This window comes from Staurois parvus, unplaced genomic scaffold, assembly GCF_062004578.1.
Source record: "Staurois parvus isolate SC_StPar_1 unplaced genomic scaffold, SC_StPar_1.0 ptg001328l, whole genome shotgun sequence".
NCBI classification, from domain to species: domain Eukaryota; kingdom Metazoa; phylum Chordata; class Amphibia; order Anura; family Ranidae; genus Staurois; species Staurois parvus.
This window is the reverse complement of record NW_028319124.1, coordinates 5,840,178-5,862,546: the sequence shown is the minus strand read 5'-3', so window position 1 is coordinate 5,862,546 and position 22,369 is coordinate 5,840,178. Positions and strand designations below refer to the sequence as shown.

The window sequence follows — 22,369 nt, the reverse complement described above, 5'->3', positions numbered from 1 at the left end:
ATTGACAGGTGGGATAGGTTGGAAGTTGACCGAGGCTCTCCTCCTGGATCAGGAGGTGGATCGAAAACTTAGAGAAGAGATTGAAAGATACTTTCAAGAGAATGAGACAGGGGAGGTGTCGGTGGCTACAGTGTGGGAGGCCCATAAGGCTTATATAAGAGGTATCCTGATTGCGTCCGGGGCAAAAAAGAAAAGGGAAAGAAGAGAAAAACTTACTGGGTTGTTAAAAGAAATAGCTGAGTTAGAGCAGTTACATAAAAATAAAAGATCAAAAAAGATAAGACAGAAGGTGATAAAAAAGAACTAGAGCTACTGATGGAGGAGGAGAAGAGAAGAGTCTTTAATAAAGTTGCAAGTGAGAGATATAAATGGGGAGATAAACCAGGAAAATATTTAATGAGAGCCTTGAGGAAAAAAAAAAATAGGAATTATATAGAGAAAACAAAAAACTCCAAGGGGGAAATGGTTTACTCTACTAAAGAGATCATCGAGGTGTTTAAAGAATATTACAGCAAGCTATATAATATTGCCTCCCAAGACCCAGTAATTATAAACGGAAATGAGAGAAGAGAGAAAAGAAGGGAATATTTAAAAAAGGCAGGATTACCGAAGTTAAGTAATGATCAACTGAATTCCCTTGATTTGGAAATCACACAGGAAGAAATAATAAGAGCATTAAAGAATACTTCGACGGGGAAAAGCCCGGGCCCAGATGGTTACACAGTGAGATACTATAAAAAATACAGTGACCTGTTAATACCCAAACTGAAGAAATATATGAATGCCCTGGGAGGAGAGATGGAGATGAGAGGGGAATCTTTACAGGCCCAGGTGGTGTTGATACAAAAGGAGGAGAAGGATCCCTCTCAGTGCTCTAGCTATAGACCGATATCACTCTTGAACATAGACACCAAACTATATGCAAAGGTCCTAGCAAATAGATTAAAAGATCTTATGCCAGAATGGATCCAGGGGGACCAGGTGGGTTTTGTCCCAGGGAGGGAGGGCACAGATAATGGCCTAAGAACGCTGTTGCTTATCCAGAAAGCTAGGAAGGGGAAAACCCCGGTAATAGTACTTTCGATCGATGCTGAAAAGGCATTCGACAGAATGGATTGGAGTTTTATGATGGATACCCTAGAAACTCTAGGAATAGGAGTAAGAATGAGAGAGTGGATAGGGAAGCTGTATAGAGAGCCCTCAGCGATAGTAATGGTTAATGGTGAGAGGTCGGAACCGATTAGAATGTCAAATGGAACTAGACAGGGATGTCCATTATCTCCATTGCTGTATATATTGGCATTAGAACCATTATTGGCAACTATTAGGAAGAATTTAGATATAAAAGGAGTGCAGATTGGGGAAGTCGAACATAAAGTAGCTGCCTATGCGGATGACCTATTGTTCTATGTGGGAAATCCTAGGATAACACTCCCAAATCTAATGAAGAGCTTAAAGGATTATGGGGAGCTATCAAACTTGAAAATCAATCCAACTAAAACTGAGATCTTAAATGTAAACCTGTCAAACAGCGAAAAAGAAAAAATACAAAAAGAATTCCCCTTTATATGGAAAAACAGAGAGATAAAGTATTTGGGGGTGAAACTTTCTGCTTCATGTACAAACCTGTATAAATTAAATTATATCCCACTCTTAAATGAGATTAAGGAGGAACTAAGGAGATTCGAGGGAGGTAACCCATCCTGGATAGGCCGTATAAACCTGATAAAAATGATAATCGTACCAAAAATCCTCTATAAATTTCAGATGATTCCAATCAAAATCCCGGAGGTCTTTTTTAAAGTAATAAAAAAGATGTTAACAAAATATATATGGAAAAATAAAAAACCTAGAATATCATATGACTTGTTAAATAGAAATAAAGAGAGAGGAGGCTTGGGAGTGCCAAATATTAAGAGGTACTATAAAGCAGTAGTCCTAGCGAGAATTTATGATTGGACACATAATTTTGAGGGGAAAAGGTGGGTTCAGATTGAGAATGAATTAAGTGGAGTTACCTTGAAGAGAATTATATGGGCACCAGCACAATATAGAGGGCTAAAAGATACCACGAGTGTTTTTACATTAAATGTTTTTAAAGTTTGGGATAAATTGCATAAATTTTATGAAATGGGATTTTAACTCGCAATTAATTTCACTGAGGAATATGGATTATTTTCCTCCAGGTAAGGAGGAAAGTACAGGGAAATGGATTAGAAAAGAAGATATCCAACTGAGAGATATAATGGAAGGACAGGAATTGAGAACACTTGGGGATTTGAAAGGGGATAAAAGGGAACTTTTTATTAAAATAGATGAATGGAAATATCACCAATTAAAACACTTTGTCAGAAACCTCCCAAAACCGTTGAGATCGAGAGAGGATTGGAACCTGTTTGAGAGGTTGTTAGAAACACGAGGTGACGGGAGGCGAGGCACTGCAAAAATTTATAAAACCCTCACTGAGTTAGACACTTACACAAAACCAAGGTATATAGGTAAATGGGAAATAGATCTGGGAATAGAGATAGATGAGGATAAACAAAGGAAAATATATAGATTAATACACGAGAATATAAGTATGAGAGAGGTGGAGGTAAATTATAAATGTTTAACGAGATGGCACATTGCACCGAATATTGAGTATAAGATATGTGGGGAAAATTCACTAGAGTGCTGGAGGGGATGTGGAAAAATAGGCACATTATATCATATATGGTGGGAGTGCCCAAAGATTCAAGGTTTCTGGGAGATAATTGTCCAAGTAATTGAGAATATCTCCGGGATAAAGATAGGACTGGACCCAGCAGTATGTCTACTACATAGTACAGAGTTATCAGTAAATAAGTACAAGGATTCGGGTATATGGTGCTATCTAAATGCGGCGAAGGGTCTGATACCTAAGTTTTGGCATAGACCAGAGGTGCCTAAGATAGAGGATTGGGTGGAAAGAACTAATCAAATTTGTAAGATGGAGAGATTGTGTTATATGCAGGAAGACAGGATGGGGTTGTTCTATAAGAGGTGGAGAACATGGGAAGAATACATGGTGAAATATATGGAGTAACTATGTGAGAAGGATAGAAGGTTTTAAATTCCCTATATTCGCGTATGAAGAGGGATAATTGAATTATGCAGAGTGGGTGGGTTTATATGGGGTTTTTTTTTTTGTTTTTTTTGTTTGTTTTTCTTCCTCGGGTGGGGGGGAAATTAGATTGAGAAGGGGTGGTAAATGGGAATAGAGATAGTTAGAAATGTTATTAAAGATATGTAAATTTGTATGAGAATAATGCTGAAATGTGCAATATATATGGAAAATAAATAAAATTTAAATTAAAAAAAAAAAAGTAATAGGATAAGAGGATTAGGAGGGCCCAGACCATGAGCTTTCCATCTAGAGGGAGTGGCAAAACATTTGGCTGTATCTGATCACATCCACCATGCATATGTTTAAATTGACAAATCTAATTAGATGAATTTCGCCCCAAAAAGTAGGACATCTCTTCTATGTTGTTGTTTGTTGCTGGCAGAAGAATGCAGTGTTTGACCTTCATTATTCTGATATTTTTAGTGCTGCTTGTCAGTTTAAAATCTTGTAACCTAAAGACTGATATTATGCCAAACTCCTTAGCTGTGGGTGTGCCGTGTGCCATGTGCCGGACACAGGAGCCTGTCCACGTTCCAGTAAACTTCGTACCAAATGATAGATTACCTCACGTCGATGACATTGTTTCTTTCAACAAGCTTTACTCATTTGGATATGTGCCTGAATGAATAAAGCTTGTTGACAGGAAGTGTTGTCATTGGTGTATAGTCTTCTTGAGATTGATATGTTGCAGCTGGCCCACAATTGTTAAAATTTCTAAGGGGATGTTTCATTTACTTGATCAGTGGAAGTTTGGGAATATGAGCCGTTTTTAGTAAAAAGAAAAAAATGTTAATTTTAAAAGGGAATGTTTTCCATTTTAACTTTTAGATATAAAGGTCTGCCTAAGAGCAAATACAACAAAATTCCTGTCATTTATATTATTAGCCAGAAAACCCTTTTCACTTTGTGACTTGAATCTAATGTTTCAAGGAAAAAGTACCCTTTTTTTTTTTTTTTTTTTTTTTTTTTTTTACAGGGGGTTAGCAGGTGTTCAAGTTTTTAAACATTAAAGTGATACTAAACATAGAAGTGTTTATCACGATAATTCATTCACATACATCATATTTGTCATAACATAGTATTTGTTTTTTTTAATCCTCCAAATACCTTATTCCTGCAGCGCTGTTGTATGCTCACATGATATTTCCCTGTTCTGTGGCATCCGTGGGGGAAAGAACCTTGGGAGGGGATTCTATTCCTGCAGTGTGAGTCTGTCTGCATTGTTCTGATTGGCGCTGTGCCAGTCACATGACTAACATAAAGTTTCAGAAACGCAATGAAAATTAAATTGAAAATGTCAAAAAAACTTTTTTTTTCCTTGTGCATTAACATGGTGTAGCTTTGACTTTGTCCAGACAACATCTGCATCCAATGCTCTTTTTTACTTTTACAGATGTTAGCAATTACATTTGATCTATATAATACTGATTTATATTAAAGCTATATTAAGTTTTTTTTTTTTTGTGAATGTGATCAATCGGCATACTATATCCTGCCCCATAGTGTTTAGGAATAGGAAGACATGGAGAGGGAGGGAGGGGAGTGTCATTTTCCACTGTGTATACACGTGTGACTCTATAGTCACATGGGCTGCACAGATAAGAAAAAGGGGGAAATGAAGAGCGTAGAACTGAGCATGCTCAGTAGAGGACACCAGCTGGTCTACAAAATCTTAACCTGCAGTGAGAATACAGAGAAGATGGGAGAGTAGCTGAAGACAGTATCACCCAGGTATATTTCACTCTACTCTACTCAATATAAATTGAGTATGTTTGCTGATGATTTACTTTTATATGTAGCTAATCCAAAAATAACTTTTTCAAATATCTTCCAAGAACTGGAACAATTTGGATTCCTCTTAAAGTTACAAAATCTTGATGTTTAAATATAATATATCTCTTGGCAGTTACTGAGGAAAAAAAAAGATAGAAGCCAAATTTTAATTTCATTGGGAGGCACAATGCCTTAAATATGTAGGTGTAAATAGAACTCCTTTTTAGAGGAAAAAAATATATGAATTAAATGACTTACCCCTATTAAATTCCATAATTAGTGAGTTGCAGTCTAGAACTAAGACTAAACATTCATGGTTTGGAAGAATGGCAATTTTTAAGATGGATGTTCTCCCTCTTTTTCTATACCTATACCAAACACTTCCCATCTCCCTTCCACAGATGTTCTTTTGTTCCTTACGGTCTAGCTTACTTTGATATATCTGGTCAAACGCTTCGGTTAGAATTCAGCATGATATTTTGGTCATGAGGAAGATGGAGGGGAAAGTTGGATTACCACATATGGAATTTTATCATATAGCATCTATACTTACCAGGATTCTTGATGGTTTTATCATAGCCACTCAAAACAGTGGGCATCTATTGAACAACTAATGTCCCCTATTCAATTGACCTCCCTACCATGGATTGAGCCTATGTTGCGTCCTCCCAGACAAGATGTCATGTTTGACACAATCTGTGTTGAAAACCTGGGATGGGACCGTTCAAAAATTGGGTATTTCTACAATACCTGGCCCTCTTACCCCAATTATGGGGAACCCAGAATTTGAGCCGGGGCTAATGGTAGCTCGATTTTTATGCTAAATGTCTGTGGCCCCTTCTTCAATTAAACGGGCTCTTGCTATTGAGGAACTTTTACCACTTAACGAATTTGTCATCTGTAGATCATTTGTATACTGGCCGTTGGCCCCATGATTTTCAACTTCAACATTTTTACAAATATTTATCTATAAAAGGTTCATTACATAGAAATGGGGTTATAAAGATAATCCCTTGTGAATCACTTTGTACGAGGAGTTCGATGGGCTCACGTGCTATTTCTACAGTATATGGCATATTATTATCTCATACATATCCACACTGACCTTACTATACCAGAGACTGGGAGAGAGAACTAGGCCACATAGTAATTGAGAGGGAGTGGAAAAGGTCTTTCAGGCTAACATTCAAATCTAGTATTTCAACTACCATCGAAGAGAAAAATTATAAAATACTAACAAGATGGTACAGATTTCCAGTGGGAATACATAAGATCATTTTGACCTATCCTGAAAAATGTTGGCGTTGTGGGGAGGATGTAGCCACCATGACATATATATGGTGGTCATGTTCTAGGATCAAATCATTCTGGGAATTTAGTATTCCGGATTTGCTCACATATTGATGGCACATCTTATCAGATGTCCCCATAAATAGCATTATTATTTATCTTTACAGATTCTGAGAGAACATCAAAAAGAGGACTGTAGTGTTCTTTATTTTCTGCGGCACGTACAGTAATCTCAAGATATTGGAATGTTCAAGTTCTCCCCTCTATCAAGTAGTGGATAGGTGAAATAAATAGAATAAAGAGATTGGAAGAACTGACAGCAACTATACATGAATGTTATCATAAGTATCTGTCGGTTTGGCTCCCTTGGGTTGAGTTTATGAATTCTGATATTCTGAGATCTTTTATAGAATAGATACCAGGTTTATATTTCAAGCTAAATTTATAAAATGGTGATTAAAGGATGCTCTATGAGGTGCATGTGTTTTTGTGAGTGTGGTTGTTTGTGGAGTGGGTTTTTTTTCTTCCTTCTGTTTCTTTTCATTTTTTCTCTTATAATTATTTATAGTCTAAGTGTGAACTGCAATTAATATTCTTTTATTTTCTATTATGCTTGGAATTGTTTAGAAGCTAAATGCAGTAGACCTCTTCTGTGAGATACATGAACATGAGGTAGAAAAATGGTTCTAGCTGTATTATTTTGATGTTTTTAAAAAATGAAATCGTGAAATTTAAAAGAGAATCTTGTTAACTGCTTGTTAGACTTTGTAAAATGATAATAAAGATTAATAAACAAAAAAAAGAAAAAAACAAAGAAAAATGTACACGTAAAAACGCTTGATGTGCCTAAATGCTGTGTTTAGGCGCGTCAAGTGTTTTTTCTGCCTGAAAGCTCCTCTCAAAAACACATTTGTGATGATAACCTAGAGTTCTTCTAAAGGCTGAAAGAAATGATTCCAAATGCCTGTATAAGCAGCAATTTTTTTATGCCCAGTGTGCATGAGGCCTAAATGATGGGGGTTACCTCATTTATGAATTAGTACTTTAATATTCTCTGCTATCTGTACTTCCTTCTCTGTTTCTCAACATTGTTTAGATGGAAGATTTCTTTTAAATGGTATTTTGTGTCTTTTCTGGCTATGGTCGTTGTTCAGGAGGAAAAGATCAAGAAGAAACTCGGAGCCAAACTGGAAATGGCTAAGTTCCTTCAGGAGACAATCTCAGAGATGGCACAGAGGAACAAAGCAGAGACTGGGGCAGATAGACAGCAGCAATTTTCATCTTATGTTCAGCAGGTTTGACTGGTCTTTTATTGGGATATGGAATCTGTGTTACATATTTAAGAAAAATAAACCTTACTTGCCTGTCTTTTTATTTCAGGTACGGGTCACTGGAGCACAGCCCTCCACACAGGAAATAGTGCAATTCTCAAAGCTCTTTGAGGATGAACTGACTCTTGAGCACCTGGAAAGGTCTCAGTTGGCCGCCCTGTGCCGGTTGCTTGAACTGCCACCAATTGGCACCAATAACTTGCTACGATTTCAGCTGCTTATGAAGCTCCGGTCCATACGAGCAGATGATGAGGTGAGCTTAGGAAATCATAGTTACATAGTTAGTCTGGCTGAAAAAAGACAAAAGTCCATCCAGTTCAACCATAAAAAAAAAAAAAAGTTATAATTCTATACCCACAGTTGATCCAGAGGAAGGCAAAAAAACCCAGCAAAGCATGATCCAATTTACTCCTACAGGGGAACAAATTTTTCCTGATTCCCCGAGAGGCAATCGGATATTCCCTGGATCAACTTTACCAATAAATGTTAGTATCCAGTTATATTCTGTGTATCTAAGAGAGAATCCAGGACTTTTTTGAAGCAATCCACTGAGCTGGCCAGAACCAGAGGGAGTTTATTCCACATTTTCACAGCTCTCACTGTGAAGAAACCTTTCCGGGTTTGGAGATTAAATTTATTTTCCTCCAGATGTAAAGAGTGCCTCCTTGTCCTCTGTGATGACCTCAGGGTGAATAGCTCTACACCAAGTTCAGTATATGAACCACTGATGTATTTATACATAGAGATCATATCCTCCCTTAATCTCCTCTTCTCAAGAGAGAATAAATTTAGTTCCTCTAATCTTTCCTCATAGCTGAGCTCCTCCATGCCTCGTATCAGTTTGGTTGCCCTTCTCTGTACTTTCTCCAGTTCCCGAATGTTCTTTTTGTGAATTGGTGCCCACAACTGAACTGCATATTCCAGATGAGGTCTTACTAATGATTTGTACCGGGGTAATATGATATCTCTCTCTCTGGAGTCTATACCTCTTTTAATACAAGAGAGGATTTTGCTTGCTTTAGAAACCGCAGCTTGGCATTGCATGCCATTATTAAGCTTGTGATCTACCAGAACTCCCAGATCCTTCACCATTCTCTTGTTTATTTTACATGCTCCTATTGAATATTTTTTTTTCCACAAATGATACATGTTGCTTCCTGTCTGCAGATCTTCTCCCTATACACCACTCTGTACACTGCTTTCATCTCCAGACTGTTGTCCTTTGGACTGCTTTTTACTGTCACTCTGTACATTTATTTCCCTTCCAGGCCTTCACTGCACACAGTTTAGCTGGCCATACATGGCCCAGTTTTTTTTTTTTTTTTTTTCTATTCAGGCAGGGGGATGAACAAAAAAAACTGAACTGATTAACCTATCCACACAATTGAGGTGGATGAGAAATCCTTCCTGCTGCACTATTGTATCCTCCAGGCATCACTCCTGTACACTGCTTACCCTCCAGGCATCTCTCTGTACACTGCTTACCCTCCAGGCATCTCTCTGTACACTGCTTGCCCTCCAGGCATCTCTCTGTACACTGCTTACCCTCCAGGCATCACTCTGTACACTGCTTACCCTCCAGGCATCACTCTGTACACTGCTTACCCTCCAGGCATCACTCTGTACACTGCTTACCCTCCAGGCATCTCTCTGTACACTGCTTGCCCTCCAGGCATCTCTCTGTACACTGCTTGCCCTCCAGGCATCTCTCTGTACACTGCTTACCCTCCAGGCATCTCTCTGTACACTGCTTACCCTCCAGGCATCTCTCTGTACACTGCTTACCCTCCAGGCATCTCTCTGTACACTGCTTACCCTCCAGGCATCTCTCTGTACACTGCTTACCCTCCAGGCATCTCTCTGTACACTGCTTACCCTCCAGGCATCTCTCTGTACACTGCTTACCCTCCAGGCATCTCTCTGTACACTGCTAACCCTCCAGGCATCTCTCTGTACACTGCTTACCCTCCAGGCATCTCTCTGTACACTGCTTACCCTCCAGGCATCTCTCTGTACACTGCTTGCCCTCCAGGCATCTCTCTGTACACTGCTTGCCCTCCAGGCATCTCTCTGTACACTGCTTACCCTCCAGGCATCTCTCTGTACACTGCTTACCCTCCAGGCATCTCTCTGTACACTGCGTGCCCTCCAGGCATCTCTCTGTACACTGCGTGCCCTCCAGGCATCTCTCTGTACACTGCTTGCCCTCCAGGCATCTCTCTGTACACTGCTTGCCCTCCAGGCATCTCTCTGTACACTGCTTGCCCTCCAGGCATCTCTCTGTACACTGCTTGCCCTCCAGGCATCTCCCTGTACACTGCTTGCCCTCCAGGCATCTCTCTGTACACTGCTTGCCCTCCAGGCATCTCTCTGTACACTGCTTGCCCTCCAGGCATCTCTCTGTACACTGCTTGCCCTCCAGGCATCTCTCTGTACACTGCTTGCCCTCCAGGCATCTCTCTGTACACTGCTTGCCCTCCAGGCATCTCTCTGTACACTGCTTGCCCTCCAGGCATCTCTCTGTACACTGCTTACCCTCCAGGCCTTCACTGCACACACTGTTTAGCTGGCCATACATGGCTCAGTTTTTTTTTTGTTTTTTTTTCTATTCAGACAGGGGGATGAACAAAAAAAACTGAACTGATTAACCTATCCACACAATCGAGGTGGATGAGAAATCCTTCCTGCTGCACTATTGTATCCTCCAGGCATCACTCCTGTACACTGCTTACCCTCCAGGCATCTCTCTGTACACTGCTTGCCCTCCAGGCATCACTCTGTACACTGCTTGCCCTCCAGGCATCACTCTGTACACTGCTTACCCTCCAGGCATCTCTCTGTACACTGCTTACCCTCCAGGCATCTCTCTGTACACTGCTTACCCTCCAGGCATCTGTGCCCTGCTTCCTGCCTCCAGACTATCTGTATATTCTGGCTTTCTGTCTCCAATCACTTGGTACTCTACTTCACTTTCTTCAGACTTTTATAACAACTTGAATGGAGAATGAGATTTTCACAAATGCCACTTTTTGACAGGTTCTCATGAAATGACTGTATCAATGCCATGGTGTATAAAGGAAAGCTAGAGCTTCATCAGTACCCATTGAGATCTAGGAGTTAAATGTCAGTTCTTGTAGTTACAAAAAATTTATAATATTATAAATCATGTTTGCATAATCGTAACACTACTCAGATGAGCAAAATTTAAAGATAGTTTTTCTCTTCTTCCGGTGTGCAGATGATATCAAAGGAAGGGGTGGACAATCTTACTGTGGCTGAGCTTCAAGCGGCCAGCAGAACAAGAGGGATGCGCTCACTGGGTCTGACGGAGGAACAACTCAAAGAACAGATGAAGCAGGTATAATGCTACTAAAAGAAGGAAAAGCTGCATTGCCCATTGTAACTCCTTTCATGGTCTAGTGCAGTGTTTCTTAACTTTTTATCAGTCCTGACATCATTTAAAAGTATGCAAAATCTCAAGGTATCCCAGTATTAAATGTAAAAAAAAAACAATTTCACTTTACAATGGGAAACCTGAGCCTGGGACAATGCACATAATCACCTTGATGATATTAACTTCATATCAGAGGTCCCCCTTCACATCAGAGGTTCCTCCTCCATCACCACACAGTCCCCTCTTCACATCAGAGCTCTACTTTTTGACTCCAGTATCGCGCTAGAGGCCTGCATGTGAAACGGGTCTGGAGGTTGTGGATTTCCATCTCTTCCTGAATGCTGGGGGTGGCCTTGCATGCTGCCTGCCCAGGATCAGCGTTATGCACTGCCATGGTATAGGTAGGCCCCCAACACCATGGCAGTGATGGCAACTGGGTTTCATGCTTGCGGCACACAGGGAAAACCCAAACACCACCCTGGATAGGAAACACTGGTCTAGTCTTAATTTAATTATAACTCTATGAGCAGGAAATACAGATCTACTTTTATTTAAAAAAAAAAAAAAAAATACAAATGTTCACAGGTCATCTAGGAGAATACAGTATTTAAATATACTTGAAGACATATACCATATCTAATGTTGATTTTAACATAGACATTGTACAATCCAGAATATACCATTGTATTGATGCATGTTAGTGATAGTTTTCCAAAGAAGCTTTTAGACAGACAAGCTCTTTGGGGAGAGGCAGGGGCACCTAGGCATGTAAAGATGCTGTGTTCTGGGGTAATGGCTATGTTGCATCAAGTTACCTCCATACAGGGCTGGTCAAGGGACATTGAAATGGTGGAGGGGCAGAGGAGTGCTGTGTGTGCTATGTGCTTGGATTAGACTCCCGTTAACAACTAACTATGAAAAGAGTTAAAAATGATCCAGCATACAAAATGTCACATTATTTCTCCAGAAAGGTGAAGGGGAGACTGTAAAGGTGGAAACCGACAATATTGGGGTATCATTATGGAGGGGGTAAAGAGAGGAATTAGAGGTGGGGAGGGGAGAGAGAAAAAAGGGGTATCAGGGGTCTGGTAGGAATACAGGGTGATGGTATGGGAATGGTAATGGGGGTAGGTCAATTAATGGAAAGGATGCTGGGGGGGTAAGGGTGAGGGAAGGAGGACCTTGAGCCAACTTGGATGGGTGACATGATACCTGAGTTTGGCAGATTGCTCTGTTGTACTGCTGGGGTTGATGAGAGGATTCCTGTCAATAAATATTTGAGTTTGAAAGTACTGTAGTATTGGCTATGGTATTTCAGACTCCCATTCCACAAACGTCTGGGTGCAGGAACCTGATGTATTAGCCGATGGCACACAAATCTTTTTATACACTTTCATACATCTTGGCATTTGTACCAGTGACAGGGTCACTTATGTCTTCTGTTTCTTTCTTTCTTTAGTGGTTGGATCTGCATTTGAAGGAGAATGTTCCCCCATCACTCCTGCTCCTGTCTCGAGCCCTTTATCTGACAGATGTAAAACCGAAACCCATCATGCCTGTCAAGCCGACAGTGGAGGTGAGAGTGGCTGTCGCTTGAATGATGGTACAAATAGTTTTAAAGTGTGCGCAAACCCTAAATATTTTTTCGGTATGTTTGGCAGCATGCCTCACTGTATCCAGTTTTCTTAACCACTTGCCTACCGGGCAGGCACTTATACCCCCTTCCTGCCTAGGACCAATTTTCAGCTTTCAGCGCTGTTGCACTTTGAATGACAATTGTGCAGTCATGCAACACTGTACCCATGTGAAATTTTTATCATTGTTTTTACTCAAATAGAGCTTTCTTCTGATGGTATTTAATTGCCGCTGGGTGTTTTTTATTTTTTGTACTATAAACAAAAAAGAACAAAAAAATTTGAAGAAAAAAAAACATTTCTTTGTTTCTATTATACAATTTTGCAAGCAGGTAATTTTTGTCTGCTGGCCATCTTTTTCAACAACTTGCATTCTTTGCAGTGTCTCCTCTGCTCCTCCTTTTTGGTTTACTTTTGATTTTGAAGGACTACATATCCATAGTGCCTTGTTGCACACAAGCAGATATGATGTGCAGTGTTTCCTGTACTTGCTGTGCTTCTGTAGTTCAGCAGGCAGGCTCTGTGAGATGTGTGACAAATAGTGCATACTCACAGGGCATAGTGAATGTGTCACAGAATTCAAGGAAGTAAATGTGTGGTATTCTTCAAACTTGCTCGTTCAGATTAATATGAGTAGGCTGAAATAATTGAAATTCAGTGTGGGAATGAATATATGACCATAAATACATTTTAATACTTCATAGGTACCAAAGACAACATCAACCCAAACACAGCCTACAGACACTACAGAAATTCTAACAGACCCAGCTCCAGTATTACAAGGCATTCAGGTAATAAACTCTTTGAAGTCAATATGAGAATGCCCCAAATAATTGCATGTGGTAATCCCAGTATGTCAGAGTAAAGAAAAAGAATGCATGTTAATAAAGTAGAACTCTGGTCAACCCTATTTATTTTTTAAAGTTTGGATAGAGTGGGGAAGAGTTGCAACCTATTTCAGGTTTTAATTGGGACTGGGTCCCTGTTGGTCAATTGTCACCAAGACCAATAGAGAAGGTGAATATTCCCAAGGTCAGCCTAGTGGCCTTCATTGGGCCATAAAGGTATAAAAAAATTTAAAATTCTACATTAGTCACTTTGACAATAAACGGGAGGAAATCTACTAAGGGGACACCTGTTCCAGTGGCATCCTTCAGAGTTTGGATCTCCCCTTACTTTGTAGAACTTTTCCACAGACTCTCTGTCCTGTTTCCAGGAGAGGAGGCAGGGGAAAATGTTACCAATGAAAAACCTGACAGGTTCTTCCTTGCTCTAACTATAATCTGTCTTCATAAGTGTCTTGCTATGAAGATATTAACCCCTGGTGGCAACTCAAACAAAACCATATGACCATATGTCCAGAAGAATGACTTGAACTATATCAAAATGTCAATGGCATCCACAGAGCTATCATGTATTAGAATCACCTTTACAAAATGTGTCCACTGAGTTAACATATTACCAACTAATCAATCCTTAGGTGTAGTAACTGGACCACTAAAGCTGGACATAGATAGATCAGATCTTAGCTGTTTCAGCAGAGACCAGCTGAGATTCCATCCATCTATGGGCAGGCTTGGTTGTACCCAAGTCAATCCATTGATCGACTTCAGTACAACCAGCATATCATATTTTTAGCATGCGATTACTGCCAGCGGCTATAGCTGCTAGAAATAATCATTGTGTTCTCTCGGCAGGGACAGCTCCCTGTGCTCCCCCCTGCTGTCGGGAGAACACAATAGCTCCACGGGAAGGATTCTATCAATACTGACTGTGTTGATGGGGGAATTAAGCTATTTTCTATCCTGCAACCTGTTGTTGCAGGAACAAAAATCGCATGAACTATGGCCTGCCTAAGAATCCAAAACATTTTACTGTTTGCATACGTGTATATACTGTATCTTTCTTGTAGACAAGTCATATGTCACTTCTGTTGACAATTGGTCAAATCATCAATTTGTAGGCTTATATATCGCCCAAATGTCCGTGAGAAATTGCATGCTTGCCATCTTCTTACTGAACTAAAATGGAGCAGGTATGCAGAGCTTGATCCAGTGGTTATGTAAGGTGCTAGAATATCCTGGTGAACTATATACTTCGCAAGGATTCAATTAACTTTTTTTTTTTTTAGGGTTCTTTCCCTTTTCTTTTCTGGAGATTGATTAAATTCTTTACAGCGCTTTTATCAAACTGACTAATAATTGAAGGTTTATTGTCACAATTTGATTAGTCTGTGTCGTAATGAGAAAAACAGCTGCCTTTGCATCCCTTTCTCTAAACACATTTTTGAAATGGTGTCATCGTGCTGGTCTGCTATATCGATTACAGTTGGCCATCACAATGTGACTGAAAAGCCATGAGGTGACCTTGACATGTAATGGAGGAATTAGGTTTACTCATTGAAGGTCTTTTTATTGACTAGACTCTGGAACACCAACCAAAACCTTTTTAATAAAAAAAAATCTTGGAAAGGTATGGAGACATCTCAACTTCAGTTGCCAGTTCTCACAAGGTGTCCCTAGTGAGCGGTGAGAACTATAAAAACTTGTCACGGAGTCAGGAAGCGATGGAAAATCTCCCCAGTGGAGCAGTGGTACCAATGCCTCCCATTTTTATCAACAGCAAAAAAATTGGCTGACCATTAACGGTCAAAGGATGTTAAAGCAACAATGTCAGACACCCAACAAAAATGTAATGAAAATTCCTACAATAGACAAGGTATTCCACTTACCTTTCCATCTTCCCACATCCCCAGCCTCATTCCAGTGCTGCAGCCTCTCCAGCATTTAACAGTTCTGGGCGTGTTGGATTCCTGTGTTCCCCATCATACACTGTGGTTCAGTTCTTCTACCCCGATGTGACTGCTGTGTCCTGTAAGGGTGGAAGGATAGAACAGCAGCGAGGGAAACAAACATCTGGCACAATACCGACACATGGCTCAATACTGAAGAGGCTGAAGGAGGCTGCAGCACTGGAGGGAAAGGAGCTTACACAGACTACTGGAGAGATACATTTAATCCCTCCAGGGATCTGACACTTTTGTCTTTTTGTTTGCTCCTGACTGTGACACTTTAACAGAAGGAGCACACATGTTCATTGTTTAGATATATGTCCTCATAGATGGCTTGAATTTTGACCATTCTTCCTGAACTGTCTGAAGTTCAAGCAGTGGGTGGCCTTGCAAATACCATTGGGCGTGACAAAAGTTAATTTAAAATGGAATGCGCTGGGTGAAAAATTAGTGGCTGGAAATTGACCGCAGCCTATCAGATTCGGTCATTGTTTGGCAGTGCCACTGTATTTCGGTAGCCTTGGGTGCCATAGCTGCCTGAATACAATAGCCAGCAGTGGAGATTTCTCCATTCAAACTGTTAGCGTGGATCGGGGAAATGGGTTTTTTTTTTTAATGTAAATCTTATCAGAGAAATAAAGGTTACAGATATCTGACCCCCTTTTGAATATGATGTAACCAAACTGAAGTGTGTTGGTGAATACACAGAATTAATCCAATATTGTTCCATTTATTTCTTTTTGGTCTATTATGTTGACACAGAATGAAGATATTGGCTCAAAATCTGCTGCCCATGATCCTACACTGCCAACAAAGGAAGGTGTAAGTATTTATTTAAAAGGTAATCTGTGTATATTACAGTTTGATTTGATAAAGTGCACTTCTGATGAGAGAAATATGCAGACTTCCATTGCTGTCCTCTCCTTCTGAAAATACTTGTCGACTGGCTTCCATGCTGATACTGTTGGTAAATATAGATGTAAGAAATTCTCTGAGGTGTAGGGGTGCATCCACACCTGAAAATGTCCCCATTCTCCAATTAGATGTTAGAACCCCAGCAGGGGTTTCTGTGATTAGCTGTGGGAGGTAGTCCTTTTGAAAGTAATGGGAGGCTGCCGGCTACTTGCTATCGCAGCTAATCATGGGCACTCACATGTTATCACCAATGCAGCAATCACATGTGAGTGGTTGGCCCTGTAGGCAACCTGCCTGCATCCAGCATGACCACACGTATGTGATTGTTGCTTGAGTGATTACATGGGAGTGGCCACAGTTAGCTGCGTCACCCAGCAGCCTCTCATTGCTTTCAAAAGGGCTGCCTAGCACAGCTAATCACAGAATTCCCTCAGGGGACCTAATCGGAGAGTGGGGACATTCACAGGTGCAAATGCATCCCAGAACTCAGACCCGCAGCAGCATGCTGATCTAGGTCTGTGAGTCAGAAATATTACTACAGGTAATTACATTGCCTGACAATTTATGCATTACATTCACATCAGTACATGCCATCAAGAAAGTTAAAATCCAAGGTCCCTATCTGAAATGTATACACACACATATTAGGGATAATTTAGCCAGCAATCAATTAACCTTCCAGCATGTTGGAGGAAACTAGATTGGAGGAAACTCATGCAAGCACAGGGAGAACATGCGCCTGTAATGCAGGGTCAGTTACCTCCAGGCATACTTGCCTTTAATCTCTTTATTGGTTTACTTGTCCAAGGATTATAATTAGAATTTTAGATTTCACTGCACAGAAGGACTTGAAAAGGCATTGTAGCTACTATATGTTATTAACATCTGTGTTCTTATTAAATTGTGTTTAAAGGGTGTTGGCTATTTATTTAAAGTGGTTCTATAGGTTTAGGGATTTTTATATTAATGCAGTCTCTTGATTAAGGTAAAAACCTTTCTGTGCTGCTGGATCCCTCCTAGCTCCCACTTATTCCTACCTGAGCCTGATCTTGTTCAAGCTTTGTGCCCAAGAGCAGCGGCTCTGTCCTCTTTCTCCCCCCTCACAGGGAAGACTGATAGCAGTGGGAACCATTGGCTCCCCCTGCTGTCAATCAAATTCTGTAATGAGGGAGTGGGGGGTGGGCAGAGCCACACTGTCTCTCTATAGACTCGGGCAGCATGGCTCAGGATCGAGCCTGCAGGTGTGCCACAATAAGAAGCAACTTCCTATGGTAGCACACTGAGAAGAGGAGCCAGGAGCGCCGGCAGGGAACCCAATCAAGATGAGGATGTGCAAAACTATTACAAAGTAGTTAAGTATACCATGTTATTTAAAAAAAAGTTTACAATCACGTTATTCTAGCAATAAAATCCTGACAGGGATTCCTCTCATCAAAATACTCAAAATATTTTGGCTTTAGGTAACCATTAAAGTGTTACTAAACCCAGACCCTGCATTCACTATATTTGGTCTCCCACAGTACACAGAACATGGAAGTGTAATTATTTTAGTAAATATAAACTGCTAAATACCTTTTCTTATCAGCAGTATATAGCGGTATTGTGACTTCTATCAGTGTCCAGTCGAGCACTGGTTAATCTTATAGGAGTAGTTTTCATTTTGCTCTAGGAGGATGCAGGACCCCTGACCTCTGTCTGGACAGTGCTGATCACATCCACTCTTCCAAGAAAAAGAAAATCTCTCTAGCAATGCACACCAAGCTGAGCATGTGCAGAGTGACTCCACACAATGTTTTATCAGGAGATAAGAGGGGGATAGTGGAAAAAGGGTAGGATCGGAGAAGTCAGGATCAAACAGCCTTTTTACACAATGCAGAGGAAAAACCCCTTAGTTTCCACAGTGAGTATAATGAGCCTGTTTTACTGCATATACAGACTGATTTTACTGTTGTGGGTTTAGTAACACTGTAACCACTTGCCCTCCAGAGGATTTACCCCCCCCCCCCTTCCTGACCAGGCCATTTTTTGCGTTGTGGCGCTACGTTACTTTAACTGACAATTGCGTGGTCATGCAATGCTGCACCCAAATTAAATTTACAGCCTTTTTTAATTCCTCACAAATAAAGATTTCTTTCGGTGGTATTTGATGCGTTTATTTTTTGCGGCATAAACAAAAAAAGACCGACAGTTTAGAGAAAAAATATATATTTTTGACTATTTGCTATTAAACATGTCCAATAAAAAAAATGTTAAAAAATCAAATTTTGTCATGATTTAGGGCAAAATGAACTGTGCTATTTGTCTTTGCTAAAAAAAAACCCAATACGTGTAAATTGGTTTATGTAAAAGTTATAGTGTTTACAAATGGCGGTATATATACTGGATTTATTATTATTATTATTTATTTATTTTTACTAGTAATGGCGGCGATCAGTGTTCTATAGCGGGACTGCGGCAGGCATTCTGACACTGGGGGGAACTGGCTTGGTGTCACTGACATCCCCAGTGACACCAATACAGTGATCAGTGCTAATAAAAAGCACTGACACTGTACTAATGGCACTGGGCAGGAAGGGGTTAATATCTGGGGTGATCAAAGGGTTAACTGTGTGCTTTCCACTGTAAGTACACTGCTTTATATGGCTCTGCTATGCAGAGCCATACAAAGCAGTGTGCAGGAGTTGACAGGGGAGAAATCTGTATTGTTCACATACAGTTCTCTCCTCCGCTGGTAATACTGAGGCCACGAATGGTGGTGTGGGTAGGGTGTGCATGCACCCTACCCAGAAATGCAAAATCATGTGTGTATATATATGAGATTTTGCGCACCTCTGCCACCCTGTAACAGCATTTCTGCTATAGGGCGGCAGGAAAGCAGTTAATGATGGCCCAGGTTTAGTATTGCGAACAAGCTGAATAAATCCTGATATTTCGTCAAATGAGCATAACCTTCAGGACAGGATTCTGGGTAGTACATCTAAAAATGAGACTGTTTTGTCCATATCTATCTGTGCTAACACATTCATTTATTTCTGCTGTCACTTTTCTTGTTCATCTAGGCAAAAGCCAGTGCCAATGGAGTGTAATCTGGCCAGAAGGCTCAGTGCTTGATGCAAGTGTTTCACCTTACAGATCCAGCAACCAATTCAGAACATGGACAGTTTACTGCAGGTCTTCGGGAAATGTCCTCTTCTGACCAATCAGCTTCCAGTTAGAAAATATTTAAAGAGTGCAATATGTCCAGAACGTATTTGCTGCATTGAATAGGGTGCTGAGTATTTGTGGACATTTTAAATAACTATTTTTAGTGATGCAGACAAATCAGGACTGCCTTGTATCCAAAGCACAGCATTTTCCTAAAGCTTGCAACCCAGTTTACTATTTTCATTTTCTATACTGTATATAATTAAAAAATGAACCTGCTACTAATGCACTGCAAAGGGGACTGTTTTGTAAGCAGATCAACAAATAGTTTATCAGTGAAGTTGCAGCTTTAGGATCAGTTTCCAAATATTTAAAGCTGAACTCTGGGCTGATCTCTCTGTTTGCATATTGTTGTTTTGATGGAGAAAAAGTACTGTCTGGTGGGATATATGATGCTGGTATCCTAGGAGTCATTACAATCCACAATTCATAAAACAGCATGCAAACACATTGTGCCATGTGATGGGTGGGGTGGGACTGATGGGATCAGGAGTATGAAGTTCCTCTTTAATAAATCATCAAATATATTTTTAAATGCAACTAGTGTTGGTACATGAATTTGCCAGCCTTTTGCAATCCTCTGTACAGCTGCACTGAGGATGGGGGAAACTGGTACCCAATTAGGCTGCCTTTGTGCCGCTGTTTTGTCCCAGTTCCATTGGCAGCGGCTGGAAACTGCTGTTTCCTGCCACTGTTTTCGCTAGCTGCTGCCACTGAGCCCTGTACACTTCAGTGACGAGTCACTGGCAACTGCAGCTTACCCTGGCTGTCCGTACAGCAATTACCTGTGGTGATCATTGACGCACTTTGAGTATCCAGCAGCAATCATCACAGGTAATCACTAGCTGTGCGGGCAGCCATGGATAGCTGCGGCAGATGGTGACCTGTCACTGAAGTGTGCAGGGTTTGGTGGCCGCAGCTATCTGTTCACAGGTGACTACAACAGCAACAGGAATCACCAGATTCCAGGCACGGTCATTGGCACCAAGGCAAGACACCAGTGCAAATGTAGCCTTGGGTATGCTGCAGGCAGATGTGCTCACAAGAAACATGATAATAGGAGAAGGACTGAGCAGAATGATGACCTTTAATAGTCTCCTGCTGCTTGCTTACTGTTTGGTCAGCAGGCTGGGGGTGGACAGACGATACTACTATGCTCCTGTTGGCTGTACTGTGTGTGAATGTTGAGTAAGATCTGAGATTTGAATTGGCAGAAATGCAAATTCCCAGGCAGCTAAAACAACTCTTTTATATGTTCCATATGTATAGATTTGTTTTTGCCTGGAGTTTAGCTTTAAATACCCATGGGTCTGCATTGACAATGTCTAGTAGCTATAGGTTCTATACTATGGCTTAAAGCCCATCTATGGGGAAAGGAAAATTCCTTCCTTGCGGTGGGGCTGCCCCCGCATTGCAAAGGTTACATTCTCGTTTAGGTCTAGGCTCTAGGGGAATGCAAAAAGCAGCTTTACTTACCCAATACTCTACTTCCCCCAGCAGCCGGCACTCTTCTTTACTCCCCTGTGCTCTGGTGGTGGACTGTCCCTCACATCCAGTGTATGGCTATGAGCTCTGCATTGCACTTGGTGATGTCAGAGGACCAGTGACTTCTGAGGCACAAGGAAGAAGAGGCCACTGGTACTGTTTTTTTAAGCCCTGAGGGAGCCTGTGGGAGTGGAGGATCAGGTAAGTAAAACTGCTGTTTATGCCCCCCCTAAACCTTAACCTCTTCATACCGAGCGCGCGCAAATATGCGGCCTCTCGGCAACTGGACCTTGACGCGAAGTGGCCGCACATTTGCGCGCAATAAAAAAAAAAAAAAAATATGTGCTCCCAACACACATGTCCAGTACTCACAGAAAGGTCCTGATCTCCTCTTTTGATTGGGACCTTTCCTGATCATGTGACCACCGTGACAACGAATAACGGTGGTCACATGACCCTAAAACCCCGCCCACCTCCCGGATTCTGAAACCCTTAAAGTGCTGGGAGGCGCTGATGCCAAGGGGTTAAGGAGCATTTAACCATTTTAAGCCCCCAAGGATCATTTTTTCCTTTTCCTAAAAAAAAAAAAAAAAATATTCAAGCTCACTTTAGTGTAATTTACATTTCTTTTTATTCTTGAGGAGGGCAGCTGTTGTACATGAGCAACAATTTTTCAGATTTGGATGAATTTATAGGCTTTGTTCACTTGAATACAACTTTAATGCCTAAAATGGGTCCCTTCATGTTTTGTAGTCATTTTTTTTGCCTAAAAGACAATTCCGTATAGTTTACAAAAGCAAAAAAGAGAAAATTAAATACCGGAACTTTATATGTAAGTTAACTCTATTTTTTTTTCTTTAACTTATACGCTGTGTAAATATGTACATATGAATTTGAATACTAAACTCTGTACATTTAATACTCTGACTTGCTATATATTCTTGCACATACAATGAATATATTCTTGCAGACTGTCGAACAGAAAAAAAAATCTATATATAAAACAATATTTAAGTGTCATTATTTTATTTTTAAATACTGTGCCCATAGAAAGGGATTTGCACTTTTTAAGGACATAATTGCAGAAAAGTTTTTACCATTGAATCTATTACGGTAAAACGCTGGTTGTTACCACTATTTCAGCAATAAATCTCAAACCCTTTCTTGACTGTTGTACTGTTTTTCTGTGTGCTCATTTATAAAATTTAGAAACTGGAGAAAAAAAAAGTATTCTTGCCTGTGGACCCTTGCTCCAACGTGGTCCCTCCTGCACTGCAACCAGTTCTCCGCAGCTCCTCTGTAAACAGCGACTGCCTCCAATTGCACTTCAGCCTCCTCCGCAAACCATACAGATTAATATCCCTGTTTGTACATGATGATGGAGGCTCTACCCATAGACCAGAG

The 22,369-nt window shown here is 40.6% G+C and overlaps 1 protein-coding gene across 2 annotated transcripts in view; it reads left to right on the top strand.

Annotated features, from left to right (window-relative positions):
• Positions 1–22,138, top strand: part of LETM2 (leucine zipper and EF-hand containing transmembrane protein 2) — a 48,157-nt gene extending 26,019 nt beyond the window's left edge. For both annotated transcript variants that reach the window (XM_089661312.1, XM_089661311.1), the window contains exons 5-11: positions 7,366–7,506; positions 7,592–7,795; positions 10,781–10,900; positions 12,396–12,512; positions 13,275–13,361; positions 16,124–16,183; positions 19,336–22,138. In XM_089661312.1, coding sequence (XP_089517438.1) covers positions 7,366–7,506; positions 7,592–7,795; positions 10,781–10,900; positions 12,396–12,512; positions 13,275–13,361; positions 16,124–16,183; positions 19,336–19,362 — 756 coding nt within the window. In that variant the 3' untranslated portion in view covers positions 19,363–22,138. The remainder of the gene's footprint in view (positions 1–7,365; positions 7,507–7,591; positions 7,796–10,780; positions 10,901–12,395; positions 12,513–13,274; positions 13,362–16,123; positions 16,184–19,335) is intronic.
• The last annotated feature ends 231 nt before the right edge of the window (positions 22,139–22,369 follow it).